The following is a 23,851-nucleotide window of genomic DNA, read 5'->3' on the forward strand; positions in this document are numbered from 1 at the left end:
AAGAAAACATAGGCAGTACGCTCTTCGACATCAGTCTTAGCAACATCTTTTTCAAACACCACATCTGACCGGGCAAGAGAAACAATAGAAAAAATAAACAAATGGGACTACATCAAACTAAAAGCTTCTGCACAGCAAAGGAAACCATCAACAAAACGAAAAGACAACCTAACAATTGGGAGAAGATATTTGCAAACCATACATCTGATAAGGGCTTAATCTCCAAAATATATAAAGAACTCATGCATCTCAACAACAAAAACTACCAACCCAATTAAAAATGGGCAAAAGACCTGAACAGACATTTCTCCAAAGAAGATATACAGATGGCCAACAGACACATGAAAAGATGTTCAAAATCACTAACTATCAGGGAAATGCAAATCAAAACTACAATGAGATATCACCTCACGCCCGTCAGAATGGCTATAATTAACAAGACAGGAAACAACATGTGTTGGAGAGGTTGTGGAGAGAAGGGAACTCTCATACACTGCTGGTGGGAGTGCAAACTGGTGCAGCCACTATGGAAAACAGGATGGAGATTCCTCAAAAAATCAACGATAGAACTACCATATGATCCAGCTATTCCACTGTTGGGTATTTATCCAAAGAACTTGAAAACACCAATTTGCAAAGGTACATGCACCCCTGTGTTCATTGCAGCCTTATTCACGATAGCTAAGACTTGGAAGCAACCTAAGTGCCCATCAAGGGACGAATGGATAAAAAAGCTGTGGTATATATACTCAATGGAATACTACTCAGCCATAAGAAACGATGAAATCCAGCCATTTGTGACAACATGGATGGACATTGAGGGCATGATGCAAAGTGAAATAAGTCAGAGGGAGAAGGTCAAATACCGTATGATTTCCTTCATTAAGTAGTAGATAATAACAACAATAAACAAACACATAGGGACAGAGATTGGATTGGTGGTTACCAGAGGGGAAGGGGGGAGGGAGGAGGGTGTAAGGGATAATTGGGTACATGTGTGTGGTGATGGGTTGTAATTAGTATTTTGGTGGTGAACATGATGTAATCTATGCAGAAATAGAAGTACAATGATGTACACCTGAAATTTTTACAATGTTATAAACCAATGTTACTGCAATAAACAAAAATTAAAAAAAAAAAAATCAAAAAAAAAAAAAAAAAAAAGAAACAATGTTGAGCAAAATAAACCAGTCACAATAAAATACATCTTGTGTTAGTTCATTTACATAAAGCACAAAAACCAGACAAAACTAATCTATGCTGTTAGAAGCCAGACCATTGAATACCCTTGGGTTGGGGGGGAAAGATTGGAAAGTTAGCAGGAGGAAGGCTTCTGGGGTGCTGTAATGTTCTGTTCTTTTACCTGGGTGCTGGTTACCTAGATGTTTAGCTTGTGGAAATTCACTGATATATTATATATATACTTTTCTTGTATGTATTTTTTAAAACATTAAAAAATCAGAGACAATCAAATAACATATTCTCTACTTAAATTTTGGTATAGAAGAACTAAGTGTATTTATTAGAAAAATTTGTTTCCAAAGAAAAATTAGAAATAGTGTTAATATTAATTCTAAATGAATATTTTAGAAACGTGCTATACTACTGAATAAGTTTTAAAGTGAGATGTAATTTTTATACTGCTAATGATATTTCTGCATTCTTTTTACTTGTTTTTTATAGTTAAGCAAGCACACCAGATGTCATTTGAAGGTTTTACAAGATACATGGATTCATCTGAATGTCTACTATTTAATAACAAGTGTGAAAGTGTTTATCAAGATATGAGTCATCCATTAAATGATTATTTTATCTCAAGTTCACATAATACATACTTGATATCTGACCAACTAGTGGGACCAAGTGACCTTTGGGGATATGTAAGGTATTTATTTTCATTTTTAAATCCACTACATTTTAAAACACTTGGAAGTTTCTGGTGGTGTCTACCTCAATAGCTAGTAATTCACAGTAAAAGCAGGCTACACATGTTATGCAAACACACAAGAAAGAGGAACTTTGATTTGTGCATATCTTGGAAATCCAACCTTTGGGTGGCTATATAATTTATTCTATGTATTAATATCATATACTTTCCTTCTAATTCTGCCTACTGACTTTCTCTTCCCGGTTATTGGCCCTCTGAAGTTTCCCAAATAATTGTATACTTCTTATAGGAAAACATATGAAGAAGACTTTTTAAAAATCATATTTAGCTAACCAGAATATCTTAGATTTAAAAAATGTAGTTAAAATTAATTACCAGACATCAGAAGACAGTGCTGTAAGTAAAACCAACACATAGAGTAAATTATGTAATTTGACATTTATAGATAATAATATATATATAGATTTATATGTCAAATGATTTACATAGATGAAAAGCAATCTATGCTGCATCTCCTATTTTGCATCCTTCAATGCATCATACTGTTAATACCAGGCTTCAGTTTAGTCAGTCAGCTGAGGATATGGCGATGAGCAAGATTTTCAAAGCTGCTGTGCTCATCCGTTCATGGGACTAGACAGACAACAAGCAGGTAAACAAATTGATATTTTCAGGAACTGATGAGTCATATGGAAAAGATGACTAGGGTAATGTGATAGAAAGTAACTGCAGGGTGGAGGGTGTTACTTTAGTTAAAAGGTTAGGAAAGACTTCTCAAGAGGTGACATAGTTGTGGTCTGAGTGACAATCAAGAGGACACCTCTAAAAGATCTGGTAGGAAGCGCATGTTAAGTAGAAGAAATAATAAGTGCTTGGCATGTCCAGATGAGAGAAAGAAGCAGGTGTGGCTGGAAACAAGTAAATGGAGAATGAAGAGAGATGAGTTTGAGGAGGGTGAAATTGCACAGCCTAAAGAATATGTAGAAACAGCACTATGCATTGCACCATCTTGGCGGTGCTGGTACCGCGGCTGGCACATATTAGTTCCATGTCAGGTCATGCTCACAGAAAATAAGAAGAAAAGTGTGTTCAGTTCAATACAACAACTTGTCTTTGTTATGGATTTATTTATGCATTTATTGTAAAATCACAAATACTCTTTGGAATGTTTTACACTATGGTATACATTTTTAATGATCCAGGAATGACAATTTATTTTGTTTAAATTTTGCTAGTGCCCTTGTGAAAGGATGCCGTTGTCTGGAAATTGACTGCTGGGATGGATCACAAAATGAACCTGTTGTGTACCACGGGTATACACTCACCAGCAAGCTTCTGTTTAAAACTGTTATCCAAGCGATACACAAATATGCGTTCATTGTACGTGCATACCTTTGTTAAATTATAGTTATTTAAACATAATATAATTTACTTGTTTAGAGTAATTCTTGGCCTTAGTTTAGATCAGTGATATTTCAAGTTGTGGGTAATGATCCATCCGTAGGCAGTGAAATCCATATAGCATATAGTTAAAGGTAGATTTATCAAAGTTAATCTCAGGTAGTAAGGCACACGTTGTTTAATGGAACTTTTTAATTACATAATATACAAGAAATCTGTGTGTGTGCATATTGCATCACAATGTAAAATATATTTCTTACTTTGAATTATGGCCAGAAAAGCTTGAGAAATACTGGTCTATATCATAGTAAATATTTTTTCAATATTCAACTATTTTACTTTCAAGACACAAAAATCAAATGTGTCAGAAATGTATCATCTCAATTGTTGACATTTTTTATGACTATGATAGCTATTCATACAGTAAAGAATGTTTAGAAGTTTACTTTGGATTTGAAAATTATTATTCAATTTATTGAAGTTATAGATTCAAAGATATAGTTCTTTCTAGTCTAAATTCAGTTTACAAATCCTAATCTATAAATTGAGCAGGTTTTAACAATCACTCAATTTTGAATAATACTTTGTTCCATTTACAAACTTGGCTAATTAAGCACCTTCAGACATTTTAAATTGTTTTTGTAAGCTTAGCATATTTGATTTCTTTTGTAAGTACTTCAATTATAGTGCAATTGAAGAGATTTAACAAAATCTTACTGAGTACTTCAATGTATATCTAATAAATTAAACTTACAAATTTGATAAACCTAAAGTTTTCCTAAATAGGTCAATACATTATCTGTAAACATAAACATAATTTGAAATCCAAATTTAAATCAATTGCTCTATTATTTATTAGAAATAGAGTATAAAATACTAAATATCAACAAAATATAAAGACAAAATATGAAAAATTTAGATCTTAATATAAAACATTGATATCTAGCATTGATTCTCTTAAACATCTAATTTCTAAAGTTATATCTCTACCCAAACTTCTCCCTAGCATTCTACACCAATATAGATAACTACCCATTTGACATTTCCACTTGCATATTCAATAGGCATGTGTAACTCAACATGTTTAGAATTGAGCTCCAGATATTCCTTTTTCTCCCAGTCCTGCTCTCCTGTGGTCTTCTCCATCTCAGTCAATGGTAACTTCTATGTGTTCAAGCCTAAATAATTGTTGTCAGCTTTAACCTTCCCCTCCTTTCTCTCGAATCCCTCAATAAGTTCTTCAGCAAATCCTCTTGGCTCTACTTTTGACATATGCTGAATTTAACCCCTTCTCCTCATTCTTACTGTCACTGTCCTAGTCAACCACCATCACCTCTCACCTGGCTTATTGCAATGTCTTCATATCCAATGTTCTTCCTTCAGTCCCTCCTCCCCTACAGTTTCATCTCAGTGTCTCAGCCAGTGTGACTTTTTGGTAACTCAAATCATTCCTCTTCTCAAAACCTTCAATCCCACTCAAAATAAAAGCTAAAATCCATACTGTGACTCCCAGGGGCCTCCATGACTTGTTTTCTGTTACCTCTCTGACCTCTCCCACTCCTCTCTCCCTTGTTCACTTGGCCATTCTGACCTTCTTACTCTTTTTCAGACACATCTTAAAGCCTTTGCACTTGCTACTTCCTTTATCTGAAATACTCTTCCCAAATATTTGCATAGCAAACTCTCTCACTTCATTCAGGGTGGGTAACTGAGGAAATAAAGGAAAATAGAGACAATCATAAAATTCAAAGGCCTTGCAAGGATGGAAACCCCTATAGAATCTAAGACTCCAAAGAATAAAAGATGAAATGAAAAAAGACTTTGAGGAACAAAGACTCAATGAGACTTCTCAGTTGAAAGGATGACTCAGTTTTGCAGCAAAGCTTAGATTGAAGATTAAACTTTCTACTCAAGACAGTCACTATTAATTTGGGAAAGCAAGAGCAATGAAATAAAATAGACTTGATAACTGAGACTAGGAAAGAGCTTTGAGTATCATTACTGGCGTATGTAACTTACTAGAAACAAATATATAAGAAATCTAAATTTTTGAGGGAGTTACATTGCCAAAAACAAAATAAAACACAAGTCCAACTAGTAGGTGAGCTTTAGAACAACCTTGGTCAGGAAGTGAGCAGCAAAAGTTGCTTGACTTTAAGGAAAGCAAACTCAACCCCTACTTTGGATGTGGCCAAGGAGTGGAAAAGATAAGAGGAACTTCCCAGAGGGTGGGGCCAAGGACCACAGAAAACTAAAAATGAGCTCTCTCTGGTGAGTGAAGTCAGGGCCGAATAGAGGGATCCATCTGCTATGCTATCTCTTTGCCCAGTCTCAAAATAACTTATTATATTTGGGAAATAATTTTGCACTGTTATCTTGATATTAGACTGAGTCAATATGTATATGTGGGTATATATGAGAAGGTCACTGTAGTAGGCTGAATAAGGGCTCCCAAAGATATTAGGTTCTAACTCCTGGAATCTGTAAATGTTACTTTATTTGGAAAAAAGGTCATTGCTGACATGATGAAGTTAAGGACGTTGAGGTGAGATTATCCTGGATTATCTGGATGGGCCCTAAATACCATCATGTGTATCTTTGTAAGAGAGAGGTAGAGGGGGATTTAACACATGCAGAGGAGAAGGCAATGTGACAACGAGTAGCAGAGATTGGAGTGATGCACTGTAAGCCAAGGAATGTTGGCAACCACCAGAACCTGGAAGAGGCAAGGAACAGATCTCCCTGCAGCCTGCTGAGACCTTGATTTTAGTCAGTGAAACTGATTTTAAAATTTGGCCTTCAGAATTGTGAAAGAATAAATTTCTGTTGTTTCAAGAAACCAACTTTGTGATAATTTGTTACAGCAACCACAAGAAACTAATATATTCATACATTAAAAAGGCATAATATTCTATCTCCTATTCAAAGGTCTGTGATAATACAGAAGACCTTGCAATTCCTTGGTTGTTTACAAGTTGGTAAATTTGTGCCCTGATAATTATACATGGAAAGAAAATAAGAAAGTAATTTTGAATAAGATCTCAAAATGAGTGTTGTTCTCTATTGTGCGGCAAATTTCAAAGTTACAGTGGTGACAAAGGGCAGAAAATATCTTTGTAGAGTTATCTTTAGTTAACAGATCCTCTTTATTATTAAAAACTGAGAATATCTTTATCATTGTTTCTAATTACAAAGCAATAAATTTTGATTATAGAATCGAAAACTGAAAAAGTAGAAAATTAACATTCCCCCTAACTTATCAGTGTTAAAGTTTTTCCTTTGCATTTTAAAATATATATTAAATATATAATTAAAAAAATAAAAATGTAGAATTTTACTCTTTGGCAACTTGCTTTTCTTCATAAGACTATATTGTAGATAACTTTCTATAGCAGTATACATAGGTCTACCTCCTTCTTCACAGCTCTATATCATTCCTTTAAATGGATATGCCATAATTTATTTAAACAACTACCCACTGTTGGGTGCTTCAGTTGGTTCCTATATTTCTAGTGCAAATAGTAATAATTTTCCTTTTTATACAGATTTAATGTTCCCTGTCTTGTAAAACTCAAAAGTACTTTCAGTTTAAAGAATATTGAATTATTTTGCAAAGGTACTGAACCTTAGAAGTAAGTTTTAAAATAGATTAAGTGTTTCTATCAATTACATTCAAGGTATTGAAGAGTTCTGGTCAATAACTGTAGTCATGGTTAATTTTTTAGACCTCTGACTACCCGGTGGTGCTCTCTTTAGAAAATCACTGCTCCCCTTCCCAGCAAGAAGTGATAGCAGACAATTTGCAGTCTATTCTTGGAGAGGCCCTGCTTTCTGATATCCTTGATGATTTTCTAGACAAACTACCATCACCAGAGGTAATATGTTGTCTGAGAAGTTCAGGTTAAGAAAAAAAGAAAAAGCATGTCACTATTATATTGGCACATGAAACTGGGTTAGAGATCAACGAAAATTCTTAGTTTTGATTATTTATAGAGGTGTATCTTTGCAATGTGTTGCCTAGGAAATGTTCCCGTGAACAGTTAGGTGAATATATTTTGCTAAAGAGAATATATAGAGATATATGTAAAAACCCACATTTTTATTGTGTGTCAGACCCCATGAGTCCAAAATTTCAAGTCAGTTAATACGAGGCCACAGGAATTTGGTGTGTTTTAGAAGCAAAAGGCTAAGTATGAGGCAAAGATCTAGAATAGAGTCCATGCCCAATACCTTAGCATCTAGGTGGCAGGTTTTTTTAATCTGCTCTCTTCTATTTTCCTGTCTCTAGGGTGCCTTTCCATTTTCAGTTGAGTGTACTCAAGAATTGGGTTTAAAAAAGCGCCCTCACCCTACCCTCAGGATTTCAATTCCTTCTCCATCCTCTTTATTTTATTATTCTCTGTCTCAACCCAAGTTTCCATTTCCTCATCTCCTCACAACCTACCTAATCAAGTCTCCTCTTCTACTTGCACCACAGTAACTATCTCATGTGGTCATCAAAGACTTTCCTACTGGTGAATTCTAATGGATCTATTTCAGTCTTCATCTGCTTTGTTCCTTGGCAACATTCAATACTGTGGACACCTACTGCTGTTTCTTGAAACATTTTCTTCTGTGTAATCACATTCTTTAGGCCTTCCTCATTCTTCTCTGGCCTCTCCTCAGTTGCCTCTGCCGGCCCATTCTCTTCACCCGAAATTTTATCAGACAATAAATGAGCTTTTTCTCTTTTGCATGATAGTATTATCCAAGAACCAGTAGTTTAGTTTGGACATGTCATCATTTTGGTAGGTAGAGCAGTATTTTTGAAATATTTGAATATTTCCCTTTATAGTTTTCCTTATTTTACATAGATGAGTGGAAAGTTCAAAGAGGAAAGTGTTGTGACACTAGTGACAAGAAGTATAGGACTCATAATAGAATTGAGATGGACAAAAATAAATTGAATAAATGGAAAAAAACTGTGACTCTTTCACCTCATAAGAATGCTCACAGACTAAATGTGTTCCATCATGACAGAAAAGGAATATTAAAGAACTTGTGCAAAGTGCTGGAATGTATCATCAAAAATTTAATCTAAGAGTTGTGATCTAATTCAGAAAATTATAATAATTTTTAGCTTGCTAGAAATTGGATCCGTCCTCCTATTATTTATACATCTGTTTTTTAGCTTTCAGATATGTAGGTTTCATTAAAGTTTTTGCTTCCGTACTAAAGCAAGAAGATGCTTTACAATGAGTAAATGAGGAATTAGAGATAAAGCCATTTTCTTATACTGCACTTAGTCTTCAGTGTACAAAAGAATTGCCTGGAGACTTATTAAAGTGGCATAATTTCAGTCCCGCAACTCAAGATTCTGATTCTCTAATTTTGAAGTAGATCCCAAGAATCTGTTCCTTTAACAAGCACCCCAGGTGATGCATTTGATACACGTGGTTGCAGAGTACATTTTGATAAACTCTGTTTGAGAGAGTAATATAAGGGCCTTGGTGAAAGACAGAGGCCCAAGATGATGGAGTAGTTTGAATTGGTACATGAGGGTGGGAAAGGAAGGGAAAATTAAAGCTCCTTGAAGAAAAGACCTTTATTTCATAGTCCACATTTCAGCAGCATTGTATATAACATAGTAGGCACTTAATAAGTATATTTGTTAAATTAATGAATATTTGAAAAGGCCAAGAATAACTAAGTGAAAGAAAGGAATTAGAAGGCTTTGGATTTAGAATGAGTGACCCTGATGGTGAATTTTGCCCTGCTCCTAGTTTTGATGGACATGAAATATTAAATTGAGGATGATTGTGTGCAATGCAGTTAAAATGTAAAGAAAATATACAAATCTTTAATTTAAATTTACTCCATAGTTGATGCCAGACGTTATAATAGACATTTTTACATACCTGATCTCATGTAATACTTTTTAATGTTGCATAAGAGAGTGATGACCTGAAGTATTTACTACCAGAAGTTGTAACATTCTAACTTCTGTAACATTGCAAGTATTTTAACATATATATATATACATATATATATATATTTTCCATGTATTTCAAATTTTTTGAATAGTAGCACTTTGTGGAATGTAAAGGAAATGGAGCTACAGTAAGTCTCAATCTTAATAGGCTTATTTTTTTTTGGTGAATTTTGGTCAACACCAAGATATCACTGGTTTCTATTAGGGTGTTTATGGGGGTATGGAAAAAGATGATGCTCTTACATATCTTACTACTATGGGCTAATTGAAAATATAATGAGAGACTTTTCAATAACAATTACAAATGCAAACTTTTATGTAAATGTGTAATTGTATCTCTCTCTCAAATTTTTTCTGTAGGCATTAAAATTCAAAATATTAGTTAGAAACAAGAAAATAGGGACCTTAAGGGAAACCCGTGAAAGAAAAGGTACTGATAAGCATGGTCAGATAGAGGAATATGAAGAAATTGAAGAGACAGAACAAGAGGAGGAAGAGGACGAAGAGAAAGAATCAGAAATGTGGGATGTTTTAAAAGATAATCCAGAAAAGGAAACGGAGTCGAAAGGGGTGGCTGGCTTACCACTATTCAAGAAAAAGAGGGTGAGATGATACTCTGTGAAAATCTTACAAGAGATTGAAAAGTTTTTCTTATGTTCTTATTGGTGGAGAATTAAAAAAAATTTTTTTGGAGGGAAAAATCTTTTTCCTCCTTATAAAAATTCTAGTCTATCATTTAAAATTTGTTTGGAAAAAATTAGCAGTGGAAAAGAAATTTTAAAAGTTATCTCTTTTCCTGTGTTAGCTGTTTTTAAATTTTTTTTCTCTATAGTCGACAAATATTGTGCATTCTTATGTACTAGGCATTGTGCAGTCTACAAAAGACACAGAGATAAACAACATAATATCTCTGCCCTCAAGGAGATCAGACTGTCAGGGACAAGAAAGTCATTGTTTATAATATATAGTATTATAAGTATACAATTAGCATGACAAAAGGAGGTATATCAGGTTGCAAGCGACACAAAACTAATTCAGCTGGTTTAAGTAAAATGTGAATTAATTAACTGACCTATATAAATGAAAAGTTCAGGGAAAGGGATTCTAATCTCAGGAATGACTTGGTATAGTGTCTCAAGCAAAGTCCACAGCACCTTATTTGTTTCTCCAACTATGGCCTCACTTTCTCTCTATTGGTGCAAGACTTTGCAAATCTTCAGTTTTATACGCTTTCGGGTTCAAATCTAGTGGAAGGCCTTTCTATCTCTCAGCTGAACAAGCAAATTCTTTTTGTACATTGGCTATGATCCAGTTATGTGCACTTCCCTGAACCAATTACTATTGCTAGGGGAGTGTAAAGCTCTGGTTAGCCAGGCCCAAACCACATTATCGATACTTAAGCACATAGATTGAGCATGAGCAAGAAAGGTTTTTCCAAAACAAAAATTGGGAAGGGGCTAACAGAAGTGTAGAAGGTGTAGATACTGGGCTGTAAAAGAGTAAATGTACAATAAACAATAGAAGTTATTCCAAAATTTTAGATCACTCTGGAAATATACTTAATCATAAATAAGATTCCTAAATTTGTAAAGTTCATGAGAATAAACTGAGATCTTTGGGAAAAAGGAAATAGCAACAATTGTCATCCTCAATACTTATTACATTAATTGGTCTTTTATTATGTTTCATATTGATGTTAAATACTATTGTCATAAAAATAATCACATTGACCCCATCCAAATATTTTTGAGGAGATAATCTTATGAAAAGATTAAAATCATTGATTTGAAAGCATATTTTCTCTCTCAGAAAACGAATTTTTCAACTGATTAGTGCAAGAATGTGAAATTACTGCATTTTATTTTTACACCACAAGGTAAAAGTGGCTCTGGCCCTGTCTGATCTCGTCATTTATACAAAAGCCGAGAAGTTCAGAAGCTTCCACCATTCAAGACTGCATCAACAATTTAATGAAAGTAATTCTATTGGGGAGACAAAAGCAAGAAAACTTTCAAAGCTGAGAGGTAAATTCTTATGATTCAGACCGATGAAGTGTGTAAGTAAGTTATATTCACCACGAAGGTGTCAAGATTGATCAATGATATTTATAAAAAGTACATTCTCATAAAATTTCAATGTATTTGACATACTTTAAAAAGGAGTTATCTGCCTCAGGTTACATTAAGTTTTATTTCATAGAACTCCACCAATAATAAACTTCTTTAAGTTATGAAATTTTGATTGAGAATGACTACTGTGGACACTTTGGTAGTTGGGGCTGTGATGAGCAGTTTATGTGGGAGAGCAGTGAGTGACAGGGCTGCAGAGGTCGGTAGAGCCATATTACAAGGGACTTAAACTTTGTCCTGGAATTAAAGGTGAGCAGGAGAAGACTGAAATCTCAGGAGTCACATGATCCCTTGTGTGTCTCTGAAAGATGCCTCTGATAGCAGTGTAAGGGTGAGACTGCCTGTAGAGCAGAGATGGTGAAGGCTATGGCAGTGAGAGTGGAGCCAAGGTGAACTTTGTGGACTCACTAGGCATCTACAGTTACATAGACCTAGAGGCTGTATGTCTAAGGTGACAGAGAGGGAGGACATGGCACACAGGCCAGACTACCAGATAGCTGTGCAGAGGGTGTACTGCCACTGCACATCTGCAGAGGTACCATTTGTATCTTCTTTTACTGTCTTCTGATTCTAAATCAGAGGTGGGTTATCCTGTTTGGTAGAGCCCAAGATGCAACAGGCCTGGGAAAGAGAATGGGAAGCAGACCCTACCCTCTTCTCAGACTTATATGGTGGGGAATATCCTTAACTTAAAAAGGGATGTGCAGTTAAGAATCAGGTGACTCTCCAAATCCTTCTAAAAAATCACGATCTACCATCTCGTGTAGAAACACCACGGCAGGAAAATCAGCACCTGCAACTGACTTGAGAAAAGCTGTTGGCTGTTGGGAGATGCAGGTTCTGATTTATTTGTTGGTTAATCTCATTGGTTTGGCCACTGGTACTCACGTCAGCTCATCTCCTCGAATTGCCTATTAGAGAGACCCTGGATATTTTAGGGCCTTTTTGTTTGTTTTTTAAACTATGGATTGTGACCAAAAATCAATTCAGTAGGTCTGGACCACAGTTAAAATAATAGAGTGGAGTGGAATGGAATGGAATAGAATAGAATAGAATAATAGAATAGAAAAGAGTATATTGTATGCATTAAGAAAAAGTATTGTTTTATGAGGTAATTATGTGTGTGTGTGTGTTGTGTGTTGGGTTGTGATGTAAAATATATTTCTTACTGCGAAGTATTATCAGCAGAGTTTGAATTTGAATGACCTACTTTTCTAACCTCTGTCCTTTCAAACTGTTGGATGGTTTTCATTGTTGTTTTGGGGACCAGACCTCTGGGCACAGCAAAAGTAGTTAGAATTCTCTCATTCTTGTCATATTAAACACTTGCTCAAATTTGAAAAGGGACTGCGTAGGTCTGAGTAGAGTCATGAAGTGTAGCATCACCATCTCTTTGCAAAGAGCATAGAGCATTTTTCATGCACCAGAAGTCAGCAGTAAATAACTAATGATGTGAACAAAGGTATAATGCAAGGATGTCCATCATTATTAAAAACATAATAAACATCATTAATAGGGAAAAAACATAAACAGAACTTCTCATATGTGTGAATACTTTTCAGTTACTTTAAAAATAATGTGGTAGGTGAATATTATTGAAATGGAATGATTTTCATGTTATTTTAGTAAGTAAAAAAATTGAAGTTTATGAAAGGGAATAAACAATAGGATTCAATTAAAAAATAAGTGTATACTTAAGACAAAAGACTGGAAAGATATATACCAAGAGGTTATCAGTGGTTATTAATTGAGTGATGAGATTATACATGGTTTTCATTCTTATTTGATTTTCTCATTTATCTTGAACATAAATTACATTTGTAATTTCTAAAGGTTAATCTCGGAAGTATCAAAATCGTACTATGTTAAGGGTCCTTAGTGATCATTCATGTTTATCAGTTTGCAGATGGGAAAAATTAAGACCCAGAAGAGTATGTGTTTTACCAAAAGATAAACATGTAGTTTAGGACTGGATAAAGGATCTTGATACTTGGACACAGATGGTGCATTTATACATGAGTAGCTTCAAAATATACTTGCTCTCAGGAGTATATAACTTTTAAAAATGAGTGCTGATGAAGTTAACTGTAATTACTGTTAACTTTAGTAACTGTAGTTTTGTACTTGACAATGCTTCCTAAAGAACAGTGTTTAGGATGAGGGTGGCAATGATTCTGTTCTAGTTTGACTAGCAAATATAGTAGGCTACAGGCAATAACCATTTGTCCTGTGACAGGTGACCACATGAACAGGAATAGTGGGAATAGGATCTGCTTAGTGAAAGAATAAAAACCCTGGAGAAGCAAGAAATCTGTGTCCAAAAATTTGAAGGGGTGCCCAATGGTAAAAGGTATAGATTAGTTTTGAATCTTAAGTGATTTAAATAGATTATGTATAAATGAAAACTTATAAAGCATATACAGGTAGAAACATAAAAAAAAATACAGAAACTCAAATCTCTGTGTGTGTGTATACTACAAGTATAGACCATTTGAAATAACCAGAAGTATTAGGAGGAACCCAGTTCTCTTTCAACGGAGGGATGCAAACAGATTGAATGAATTTTGGGGGAAGATACTGTGGTGGTTACGATTGGGAGCTGAATTGGATAACTAAGGTCTCTTTCAACTCTGAGAATCTGTCAAATATTCAACTGGACTAATTTCGATGGTATCATGTAGCTTTATGTGACTTATATGTGATTCTGTCCTAATGTGAATAACAAAGTGAAAAAAGACAAAATGGGGAAAGATACCATTTTCATTTCAAAAAATGGATGCATTTTATTTTGGAACTTTATATATTCTTATATCAAAGTGAAATTATTTGGATGTGAAAGAAATGTTATCTAATCTTTTTTTCTCAAGTGAATTATTAGTGTACATAAAAGTGTGTAATAAAAAATTATTAACTTCTCAATAACAGTGAATTACACTGTCAAACATAAAGGCCTGGATTTATTTTGATTTCCATGAATCGCAAATATTTTTGCCAAGACACTACATACCAAAATTATTGAAATTATTGTAGAATTATATAATATCTATTGACAAAGTAGTTTAATTTATGTGAAATATTTCACAATATTTTAATAATTTTTTTCTTTTAGCTCATGAGTTTATTCTTCACACCAGGAAGTTCATTACCAGAATATATCCCAAAGCAACACGAGCAGACTCTTCTAATTTTAATCCTCAAGAATTTTGGAATATAGGTTGTCAAATGGGTATGTTATCCAGGATACTGAGTTTTTTTGCAAAAATAAGATAAAATGAATTCATTTTATGAATTAATGAAAGATTCATGAAAACAGCTTCCTATGAAGACTTTTTGGCCCTGGGTGTTTTGGGGTCAGGTAATAATGATGCATCATTGGTTTCAAGAGTTGAAGTTATTCTTAAATGGGTTGGAGAGGGTAAATCTAGGAGAGGGTTGAGGGCACAGAGGTTAAATTCATGAAGAGTTAGCATGGGAAGTGTAGGAAGGGAAAAAGGAAACCAGTATGGACGTAAGAGAACATTGAAGATCAAGTCTTTTACTTGAAAGATTTGCTAACGGCCTCTTCAAATCAAGGGACACCTACCTTTTATACTTCACACCAACTTCTGCATTCATAGTATTGAAAAGTGAATGAGATTGCACAGCTCTGTTCTTTGTCCTTACCAGACTCTCCCTGTTCCAAATCAATCAGCTGATATAGCATTGGCACTAACCAGTCAGAAAGTTCTAGATGTTAACCTTTCTCCTACTGAATTGGGGCAAGGCCTGTAGGTTTGTGGAGAGGGGGAGAGTGGGATCAGGATGGTAAGTGGTGGGGTGCTGGGGGGTGGTTGGTGGTACTGCATACAGTGGTTATTTACCAGCCTTTATGGTGGTATTTCCATATTTAAACAACAATTATTCCTCTGCCTGTTTCTCACCTTCTCCTCAAGTGATAACAGTATCTCTTTGGACCTGAAAGTTTATGATATAGTTGGTGTCTTCCCTTCCAGAATTTAATGTACTGATTTTCTTTATCCTCATATTTCCTAAATGCTATCTGACATGTACATTGCTATTCTATAATCTGTACTGTGTGCCATTATGATTTTTTAACTCAAAGCTATAAAATAATTTACATATTAAACTTTGAAACTTACCTTCATACATTGATATAGACATGGTAGGAGGAAATATTTAAAAATCATGAGTTATTTGGCTAATGATGCTTGCTTTTAAAATGTTTGAAGATACATAATCCGTGATCAGGAAATCCATGATTTCCGTAAATCATCTACTGTGTTTCTTTTGCCATACTCTCTATTTCCTGACTATCTCAAAATACTTTTTTATCACAGTGGCCTTAAATTTCCAGACCCCTGGTCTGCCTATGGACCTTCAAAATGGGAGATTTTTGGATAATGGTGGTTCTGGATATATTTTGAAACCACAATTCCTAAGAGATATTAAATCAAATTTTAACCCAAATAAAGTACCAAATGACGGTAATCCAGTTACACTTACGATAAGGGTAAGATTAAGAACATTTTCTTTCACTTTTTTTGGTTATTATATAAGCGAAATAGTATACATTAATATTAATTAATATACAGTAATATTTTATACATTAATATACGTTACATTAATATTTTGAGTTCCATTGATTTCCTTTAATGCCTTTTAAATTTCTGTTAATTTTGGGGGGTACCATAGGTGGGTGGTATTTAAACATCCTTCCATATCTGAAAAATGTTTCTCTGTTGTCTTTTGGTAAATGATGACTTGCCTGTGAACAGAAATATTGAGGCTAAAAAATCTCCTCTCCAAGGTCTATTTATATTATTCCATTGTCTTTAGGTATCTAATGTTGTGATAGAGAAGTCTGAGTTCAGCCACTAATTACCTTGTGGATATGCTGCTTTTTCCCTCCTTAACTTTAAGGAATTTTATTAGGAAATTCTAGGAGCTACTTGCTTTTCACTCATCTCCAGAATTAGGCTTTTGTCACTCAGGACTTTTTCCCCTTATGTCTCTGAATGTTCTTTTTGTTTTTAATTTTATTTATTTATTTTTCCCCCCAAAGCCCCAGTAGATAGTTGTATGTCATAGCTGCACATCCTTCTAGTTACTGTATGTGGGACTCGGCCTCAGCATGGCCGGAGAAGCGATGCGTCTGTGCGCACCCGGGATCCGAACCCCGGGCGCCAGCAGCGGAGCACGCGCACTTAACTGCTAAGCCACGGGGCGGCCCCTCTGAATGTTCTTTGATTACTTAGAAACCAAAAGTATCCATAATGCTTCTCTGGAGTATCTACCCTCCATGTTTACTAATTCTTGTCAACCTGGTCACTTTCCCTCTCCATCTGTGTTTGATTTTCCTCTGTATTTGATTTTATTCTTTATTGATTCTAATGTAGATGTGAATTTTTCTCCTGTGTTATTAGTTTTCCCACCAATTTTTCTTTACCTCATATTGCTTCCTTTTTATGTTTGTCTGTATCCTACCCAGCACTCTTTCCCCCAACTACTATCTTATTATTTCATCTTTCATCTTTTGTTTTGTTATGTCCTGTGTAATTGCGTTGAGAGCAAAAGTACTTGTCTAAAATTTATGGTTTCCAATAGTAAAGACTTTTTGAAAACTTTTATTCTTCTATAACCTAAGTGCCTTATTTATTTCCCTTTTTAAATGTCACTGAATCTTTTGAAAAATCCCTAGCTTTTTCTCTCCACTTAGTTTGTATCTGTACCTGTTGTTTGCAAATAAATTGGTTGAGTATGGTTTCGTTGGTCCCCCCCTATATTTAACTAGTTGCTCCTAGAACCATATGAACCATGCCAGATTCTATCCTGGAATTTTGGTACTTACGTTGAGGTCTCTGGTCAGGTTTATTGTGTCCCATGTCGTGACAGTGTAGCTCTGCCGGCTCTGCTGCCTGCTGAGAGCTTTCCTGCTCTGGTTACCTGACTGTCAGAGTGCAGAAAATGCTAGAACCTCCTGAGTGTGCCTTCTCCTACAACTCTTCCTATCTATGCTCACTCTTCTACTATTATAACATCACAAGATTTGGGGACCACTTTCATCCACTTTAGGCCCTAGCGATCTTGTCCCAGCTGAGAATGGGAGGTTTAAGAGCCATTTTCCAGAAATTAATGTGGAAAGAGAATACAGCAAAGATGAATGGGACAGAAATGATGCTGGCCACCACAGGAAATAGTGCCAGTGAAGTATGTAGCTGACTTTTCTCCTAGCTGTTAGGGATTTTGTGACTCTAAAGTAGGAGCGTGTAGTGGTTAGGTAGAAATTGTCTACAATACTGGATGCAGCTGAAAATTGACTAGCTGGCATTCTTTCTAGAATCTGGCAAACTATTGTCCGTTAAGCTTACTTTACGACGTTATTACAACTTTAGAATCCTTTTTGTACTTTTAATACAAAAATTTAAAAAGATTAATAACTTTTTCTTTTACTTTCTGTTTATTGTATAAGCTAGATAGTATATATTAATATTTTGAATTCTATTGATTTCCTTTAATGCCTTTTAAATTTCTGTTAATCTTTTCAGGTACTATAGGTGAGTGGTTTTTCTGCACCTTCCACGTCTAAAAAATGTCTCTGAGTTGCCTTTTTGCATGAAGGAAAAAATGTAAAAAGTTGCGTTATTCTAGTTCTAGACTAGAAAAACTAGACTAGGTGTTCTAGTCGTTGTTCTAGTGAGAATAAGGGATTAATCAGCCATTTTTTTTTTTTTTTTGTGAGGAAGATCAGCCCTGAGCTAACATCCATGCCGATCCTCCTCTTTTTGCTGAGAAAGACTGGCCCTGGGCTTACATCTGTGCCCATCTTCCTCCACTTTATATGGGATGCCACCACAGCATGGCCTGACAAGCGGTGCGTCGGTGCGCGCCCGGGATCTGAACCCCGGGCCGGCGCAAGCACTTAACCGCTACGCCACGGGGCCAGACCCAGATCAGACATTTTTTAAGATGCCTTCCTACTCCACACGAATCTCCTTGCTGTGCTTCTGGGGCTGTATTCTCACCTTTTTTCCCCCCGACCTCCCAAGCACTTTTTCCTCACTTTTGTTTTTGGGTTACTCTGTCTCTACCTGACTCTAAAATATTTGTGTTGTCTAAGACTTTTTCTTAATCCTCATCTCAAACTAAATATCTCCTTGTGTTCTTTTATACACACTCATGGTTTCAAAACCACCAACAATGTTCAAATCTTTAATCTGACCTCATTTTTGGAATATAAAGGCGTATTTTTAATAGCCTACTTAGCATCCCTACCTGTTTAATCACCATTCTGTCAAACTTAAAATATTCAAGCCTGAACATCCCTTCCTAGTCAAATCTACTTCTATTTTGTTTAAATCTCAATGAGTTCATTGATTCAATTAACTCAGGCTGGAAAATTGAGAGCCATTCTTCTCTTCCACACCTGCTTCACTTCCCACGTCTAATCCATCTCTAGATTCTACTGATCCTACTCCTAAATGTCTCCCGGAACCATTTGCTTGGTCTGCTGTCATTTGCTGATGTCCATTTCTAGGAATTTGTGACCTGTCATCACATCTATTCCTTTGACTTCCTAAGGAGTTTTCAGGTAACCCGTCTCAGTGCTCCTGATCCATCTTCTGTAAATCGACAAGATTTTGCTACGAGGCTAATCTTATGCCCACCTAATAATATTTGTGTCTCCTGATTGTTTTCTCAGTTGAACCTTGGTCTACTTCTCCCAGTCCCATCTCTCACCTCTTCCAGTCTTTCACGCTTTTCTGTAACCACATGGAAGTAGGAGCCTTTTCTGTCCACAATGATATCTCCGTGTATCGCACATGCTATTTCCTTTGACTGGATTATTCTTCCATCCTTCACCTGCCTATTGAGTTCTGACTCATTTTTCAAGACTCGAGTCACTTCCTTTTGGAAGCTTTTTCCTATGTTAAATTAGTTCTTCTTTTTGTAGTTTTCTTCTGTTTTTCCCTACCACCCATACCTGCATATATTATGGCACTTACCACACTGTATTGTAGTTGTTTATTTACTTGTTGTACTTTTTCTCCCCCACTTCTCCGAGGATTCTTTAAGGATAAGGACTGTATTTTGTTCAACCCTTATCCACAGTGCTTGACAGAAAGTATATGCTCAATACATGTAGGCTAATTGAATAATGATTTCTTTTTCAAGTTGCGCATAGTAAAGAGAATGTGTGTTCTTTTATTGAGAAAGCAAAGACGGAAGGTAGCTAGTATGCACAGATGTTTACGAATGCCACCTGTTTGTATTCTGAGGGGTCTCATCTAGGTGTGTAAGTGGCATGCTGTGAAACAGGCAGGGTTAATGATTTTCCCAGGACGCTGCTGCCGTGGCCGTGTGGGTCCTTCCCTCTTGCTTTGATCATTCTAGGCAGCTTTGTGACTACATTATGACTTGCACAAATCGTGGCGTGCACGACTAGGGAATCAAAAGATCTCGTTTTGCCATTAGCTTTTTTAGGTCTTTGATGAAGCCATTCAACATTTCTGGTTTACTCTTTGTCATCTACAGAGTTTTGGATTAAGTCAGTTATTTTCAAGATTGTAAAGACTATGGAACCATTTTCTAAGTTCAAAATCTCATGCATAAGGCCAATAGATGAAAGTAAAGCTACTCTGGTTGACCACTGAGGGTTTTCTGTTTGACATCCATCCTCCACGGTGACCCCGGGAAAGGCTTTGTGAATCAGAGTATATAAATTATTTGAACAATAATTTCTAAATTCTCTTTCAGCTCTCATATTCAATTATTATTATTATTTTTTAGTTAGATATTTTCTTTGGGGGGGCATGAGGTGCACCAAAGCTGAGTCTTCTCATGCTGGTAAGGGTCTATTACCTGCAGACCTGATATTCAGCCTGTAGGCTCTAGTATCAGTGTACTAGTTGTTTATGTCCAATGTTCTTTCTAATGTGTCTAATTATGCTGACTGATCAATGCCCATTCCATACTGGTTGTTAAATATTTGCACAGTCACTCTGGTGTCTAGCTAATGCCATAATGTATGGTTGTAGGACAGGAAAAATTACACATCGGCACTTTTTCTTTTCTTTTCCTTTCCCTTCCTTCATTTCTTCCTTCCTTCTTCTTTTTTTTTTTTCCAAATAGTTATTTATTTGTTCCTCTTTGCTATAGTCTTCAGAAATTGAAATCATGCCTCAAAGGTTACGTTAGTACATTTTACAAATTAGTACATACACTTCAGATATTGGGTTTTTTTAAACATTATTCTTTAAAGTAAAACAAATCTTTGCTTCAACAATTAGCTTGACTAATACAATGCTAACTAAAACTATTATTAATTACTTACCAAGCGTTCTTCTGATACCTAGTCCTTAATAAACATATGAAATAATTGATTTTTTTACACTCAGGTTACTCGTAATATAGACAACGCATAATGTAAAATTTTGTGATAAATTACCCAAACATACAAATTATACTATTAGAAAATGCTATTATAGGAAATTATGCAGTGCTTTTTCTTACATTTCAGCAGTAGTATTCATATTGTTTCTTAATTTTTGCCATACACATATATAATATGAATTTGAAAATAGTTCATGTTATCAGAGTAACTCAGCCTGAATTACAGTAGAAGGTGACTGTAACAATGCTTTTAAGCAATGCTTTTTAACAATCATAACAAATACTTTTAAAATAAAAATATATGTTGAACCATAAACCTTGGACAATGTGGATTCTACTAAAATCACGTATCAGTGAAAATGGAATAATTTAGACATGTTCCTGGTATTCATCTATTAATACTTGAGGATAAAAAAGTTAAATTTTAAAATTTGCATTGTTTTCCACTTTCAATGTTTTTGATGGAACTGACTTAGAGTTATTTTTTTTGGAATACGTATTTTATTTTGAAATTAAGTGGTGTTGCAGTTTGATATCCTGTTCAATTCTTGTATTCAAATATTCTTGTGCAGCTCATCAGTGGTATCCAATTGCCTCCCAGTTATCATTCATCATCTAACAAAGCTGATGCATTAGTGATTATAGAAATTTTTGGTGTTCCAAATGATCAAGTGAAACAGCAGACTCGTGTGATTAAAAAAAATGGTGAGCTCCTAGTATATTTTATTGAACTTCTATTAGACTTTTTGTTGGAAAGTTTAAAAATTATATATTGATAGAGATTTGACACATATCTATTATTCATAAAGCAAAAGTTTTGCATTATGTTCAAGATGACCAAGTATTATACATAGCAAAAACATATTATTTGATATGATTTAATGTTTAGATGTATTCTCAGACTACAGATACAAAAATTTATCTAACTTGAAAAATTACTACTTTTTTCACTTGTACCTTCTTTTAATGTTTTTCCCCATATTGCTGAATTGAGACTTTTTTTTTACTGAGGTCATAATGGTTTATCACATTGTAAAATTTCAGTTGTACATTATTATTTGTCTGTCACTATATATATGTGCCTCTTTACTCCTTATGCCCACCTCCCAGCCCCCTTCTCTCTGGTAGCCACTAATTTGTTTTCTTTGTCCATGTGTTTGTTTATCTTCCTCATATGAGTGAAATCATATGGTGTTTGTCTATATCTGTCTGGCTTATTTCGCTTAACAAAATATCCTCAAGTTCCATCCATGTTGTTGCAAATGTGATGATTTTGTCTTTTTTTATGGCTGAGTAGTATTCCATTGTGTATATATACCACATCTTCTTTATCCATTCATCCATTGATGGGCAGTCGGTTGCTTCCGCATCTTGGCAATTGTGAATAATGCTGCAATGAACATAGGGGTGCATAAGACTTTTTGAATTGTTGATTTCAAGTTCTTTGGATAAATATCCAGTAGTGGGATAGCTGGGTTGTATGGTATTTCTATTTTTAATTTTTTGAGGAATCTCCATACTATTTTCCATAGAGGCTGAACCAGTTTGCACTCCCACCAGCAGTGTATGAGGGTTCCCTTTTCTCCGCATCCTCTCCAATATTTGTTACTTTTTTGTCTTGGTGATTATAGCCAATTAGTGATGATGAACATCTTTTCATGTGCCCATTGGCCATCTGTATATCTTCTTTGGAAAAATGTCTGTTCAGATCCTCTGCCCATTTTTTGATTGGTTTGTTTGTTTTTTTGTTGTTGAGTTCTGTGAGTTTTTGTATATTTTGGAGATTAACCCCTTGTCGGATATATGATTTGCAAATATTTTCTCCCAGTTGGTGGGTTGTCTTTTCATTTTGTTCCTGATTTCCTTTGCTTTGCAGAAGCTCTTTAGTCTGTTGAAGTCTCATTTGTTTATTTTTTCTTTTGTTTCCCTTGCCTGAGTAGACATGGTGTTCAAAAAGATCCTTGTAAGACTGAAATCAAGGAGTGTGCTGCCTATATTTTCTCCTAGTCTTGTGATTTCACATCTTACCTTCAAGTCTTTAATCCATTTTGAGTTAATTTTTGTGTGTGTTGTAAGATAATGCTTTACTTTCATTTTTTTGCATGTGGCTGTCCAATTTTCCCAACACCATTTGTTGAAGAGACTTTCCTTTCTCCATTGTATGTTCTTAGCTCCTTTGTCGAAGATTAGCTGTCCATAAACGTGTGGTTTTATTTCTGGGCTTTCAATTTGTTCCCTTGATCTGTGTGTCTGTTTTTGTACCAGTACCATGCTTTTTGATTACTATAGCTTTGTAGTATATTTTGAACTCAGGGATTGTGATGCCTCCAGCTTTGTTCTTTTCTCTCAGGATTTCTTTAGCTATTTGGAGTTTTTGTTGCCCCATATGAATTTTAGGATTCATTATTCTATTTCCGTGTAGAATGTCATTGGGATTCTGATTGGGATTGCACTGAATCTGTAGATTGTTTTAAGTAGTATGGACATTTTAACTATGTTAATTCTTCCAATCCATGTGCATGGAATATCCTTCCATTTCTTTGTCTTCTTCAATTTCTTTCAATAACATCTTATAGTTTTCATTGTATAGGTCTTTCACCTCCTTGGTTTAATCTATTCCTAGATATTTTATTCTTTTTGTTGTGAGTGTAAATGGGATTGTATTCTTGAGTTCTCTTTCTGTTAGTTCGTTATTATAGACATGCAACTGATTTTTGTAAGTTGATTTTGTACCCTGCAACTTTGCTGTTGTTGTTGAGTATTTCTAATAGTTTTCCAATGGATTCTTCAGGATTTTCTGTATAGAAAATCATGTCGTCTACCAACAGCAAGAGTTTCACTTATTCCTTGCCAATTTGGATATCTTTTATTTCTTTTTCTTGCCTAATTTCTCTGGCCAAAACATCCAGTACTATGTTGAATAAGAGTGATGAGAGTGGGCACCCTTGTCTTGCTCCTGTTCTCAGTGGGATGGCTTTCAGTTTTTCTCCATTGAATATGATGTTGGTTGTGGGTTTGTCCTATATGGCCTTTATTATTTTGAGGTACTTTCCTCCTATGCCCATTTTATTG

At 35.1% G+C, this 23,851-nt stretch overlaps 1 protein-coding gene across 1 annotated transcript in view; it reads left to right on the top strand.

Annotated features, from left to right (window-relative positions):
• The window catches only part of PLCZ1 (phospholipase C zeta 1), a 37,704-nt gene that overhangs the window by 9,052 nt on the left and 4,801 nt on the right, over positions 1-23,851 (top strand). The window contains exons 2-9 of the mRNA XM_004435507.3: positions 1,684-1,885; positions 3,124-3,268; positions 7,015-7,164; positions 9,621-9,863; positions 11,137-11,284; positions 14,499-14,615; positions 15,727-15,899; positions 21,352-21,484. Coding sequence (XP_004435564.3) covers positions 1,684-1,885; positions 3,124-3,268; positions 7,015-7,164; positions 9,621-9,863; positions 11,137-11,284; positions 14,499-14,615; positions 15,727-15,899; positions 21,352-21,484 — 1,311 coding nt within the window. The remainder of the gene's footprint in view (positions 1-1,683; positions 1,886-3,123; positions 3,269-7,014; positions 7,165-9,620; positions 9,864-11,136; positions 11,285-14,498; positions 14,616-15,726; positions 15,900-21,351; positions 21,485-23,851) is intronic.

Source organism: Ceratotherium simum, chromosome 17, assembly GCF_057802395.1.
Source record: "Ceratotherium simum simum isolate JZ-2026a chromosome 17, ASM5780239v1, whole genome shotgun sequence".
Taxonomy (NCBI): Eukaryota; Metazoa; Chordata; class Mammalia; order Perissodactyla; family Rhinocerotidae; genus Ceratotherium; species Ceratotherium simum.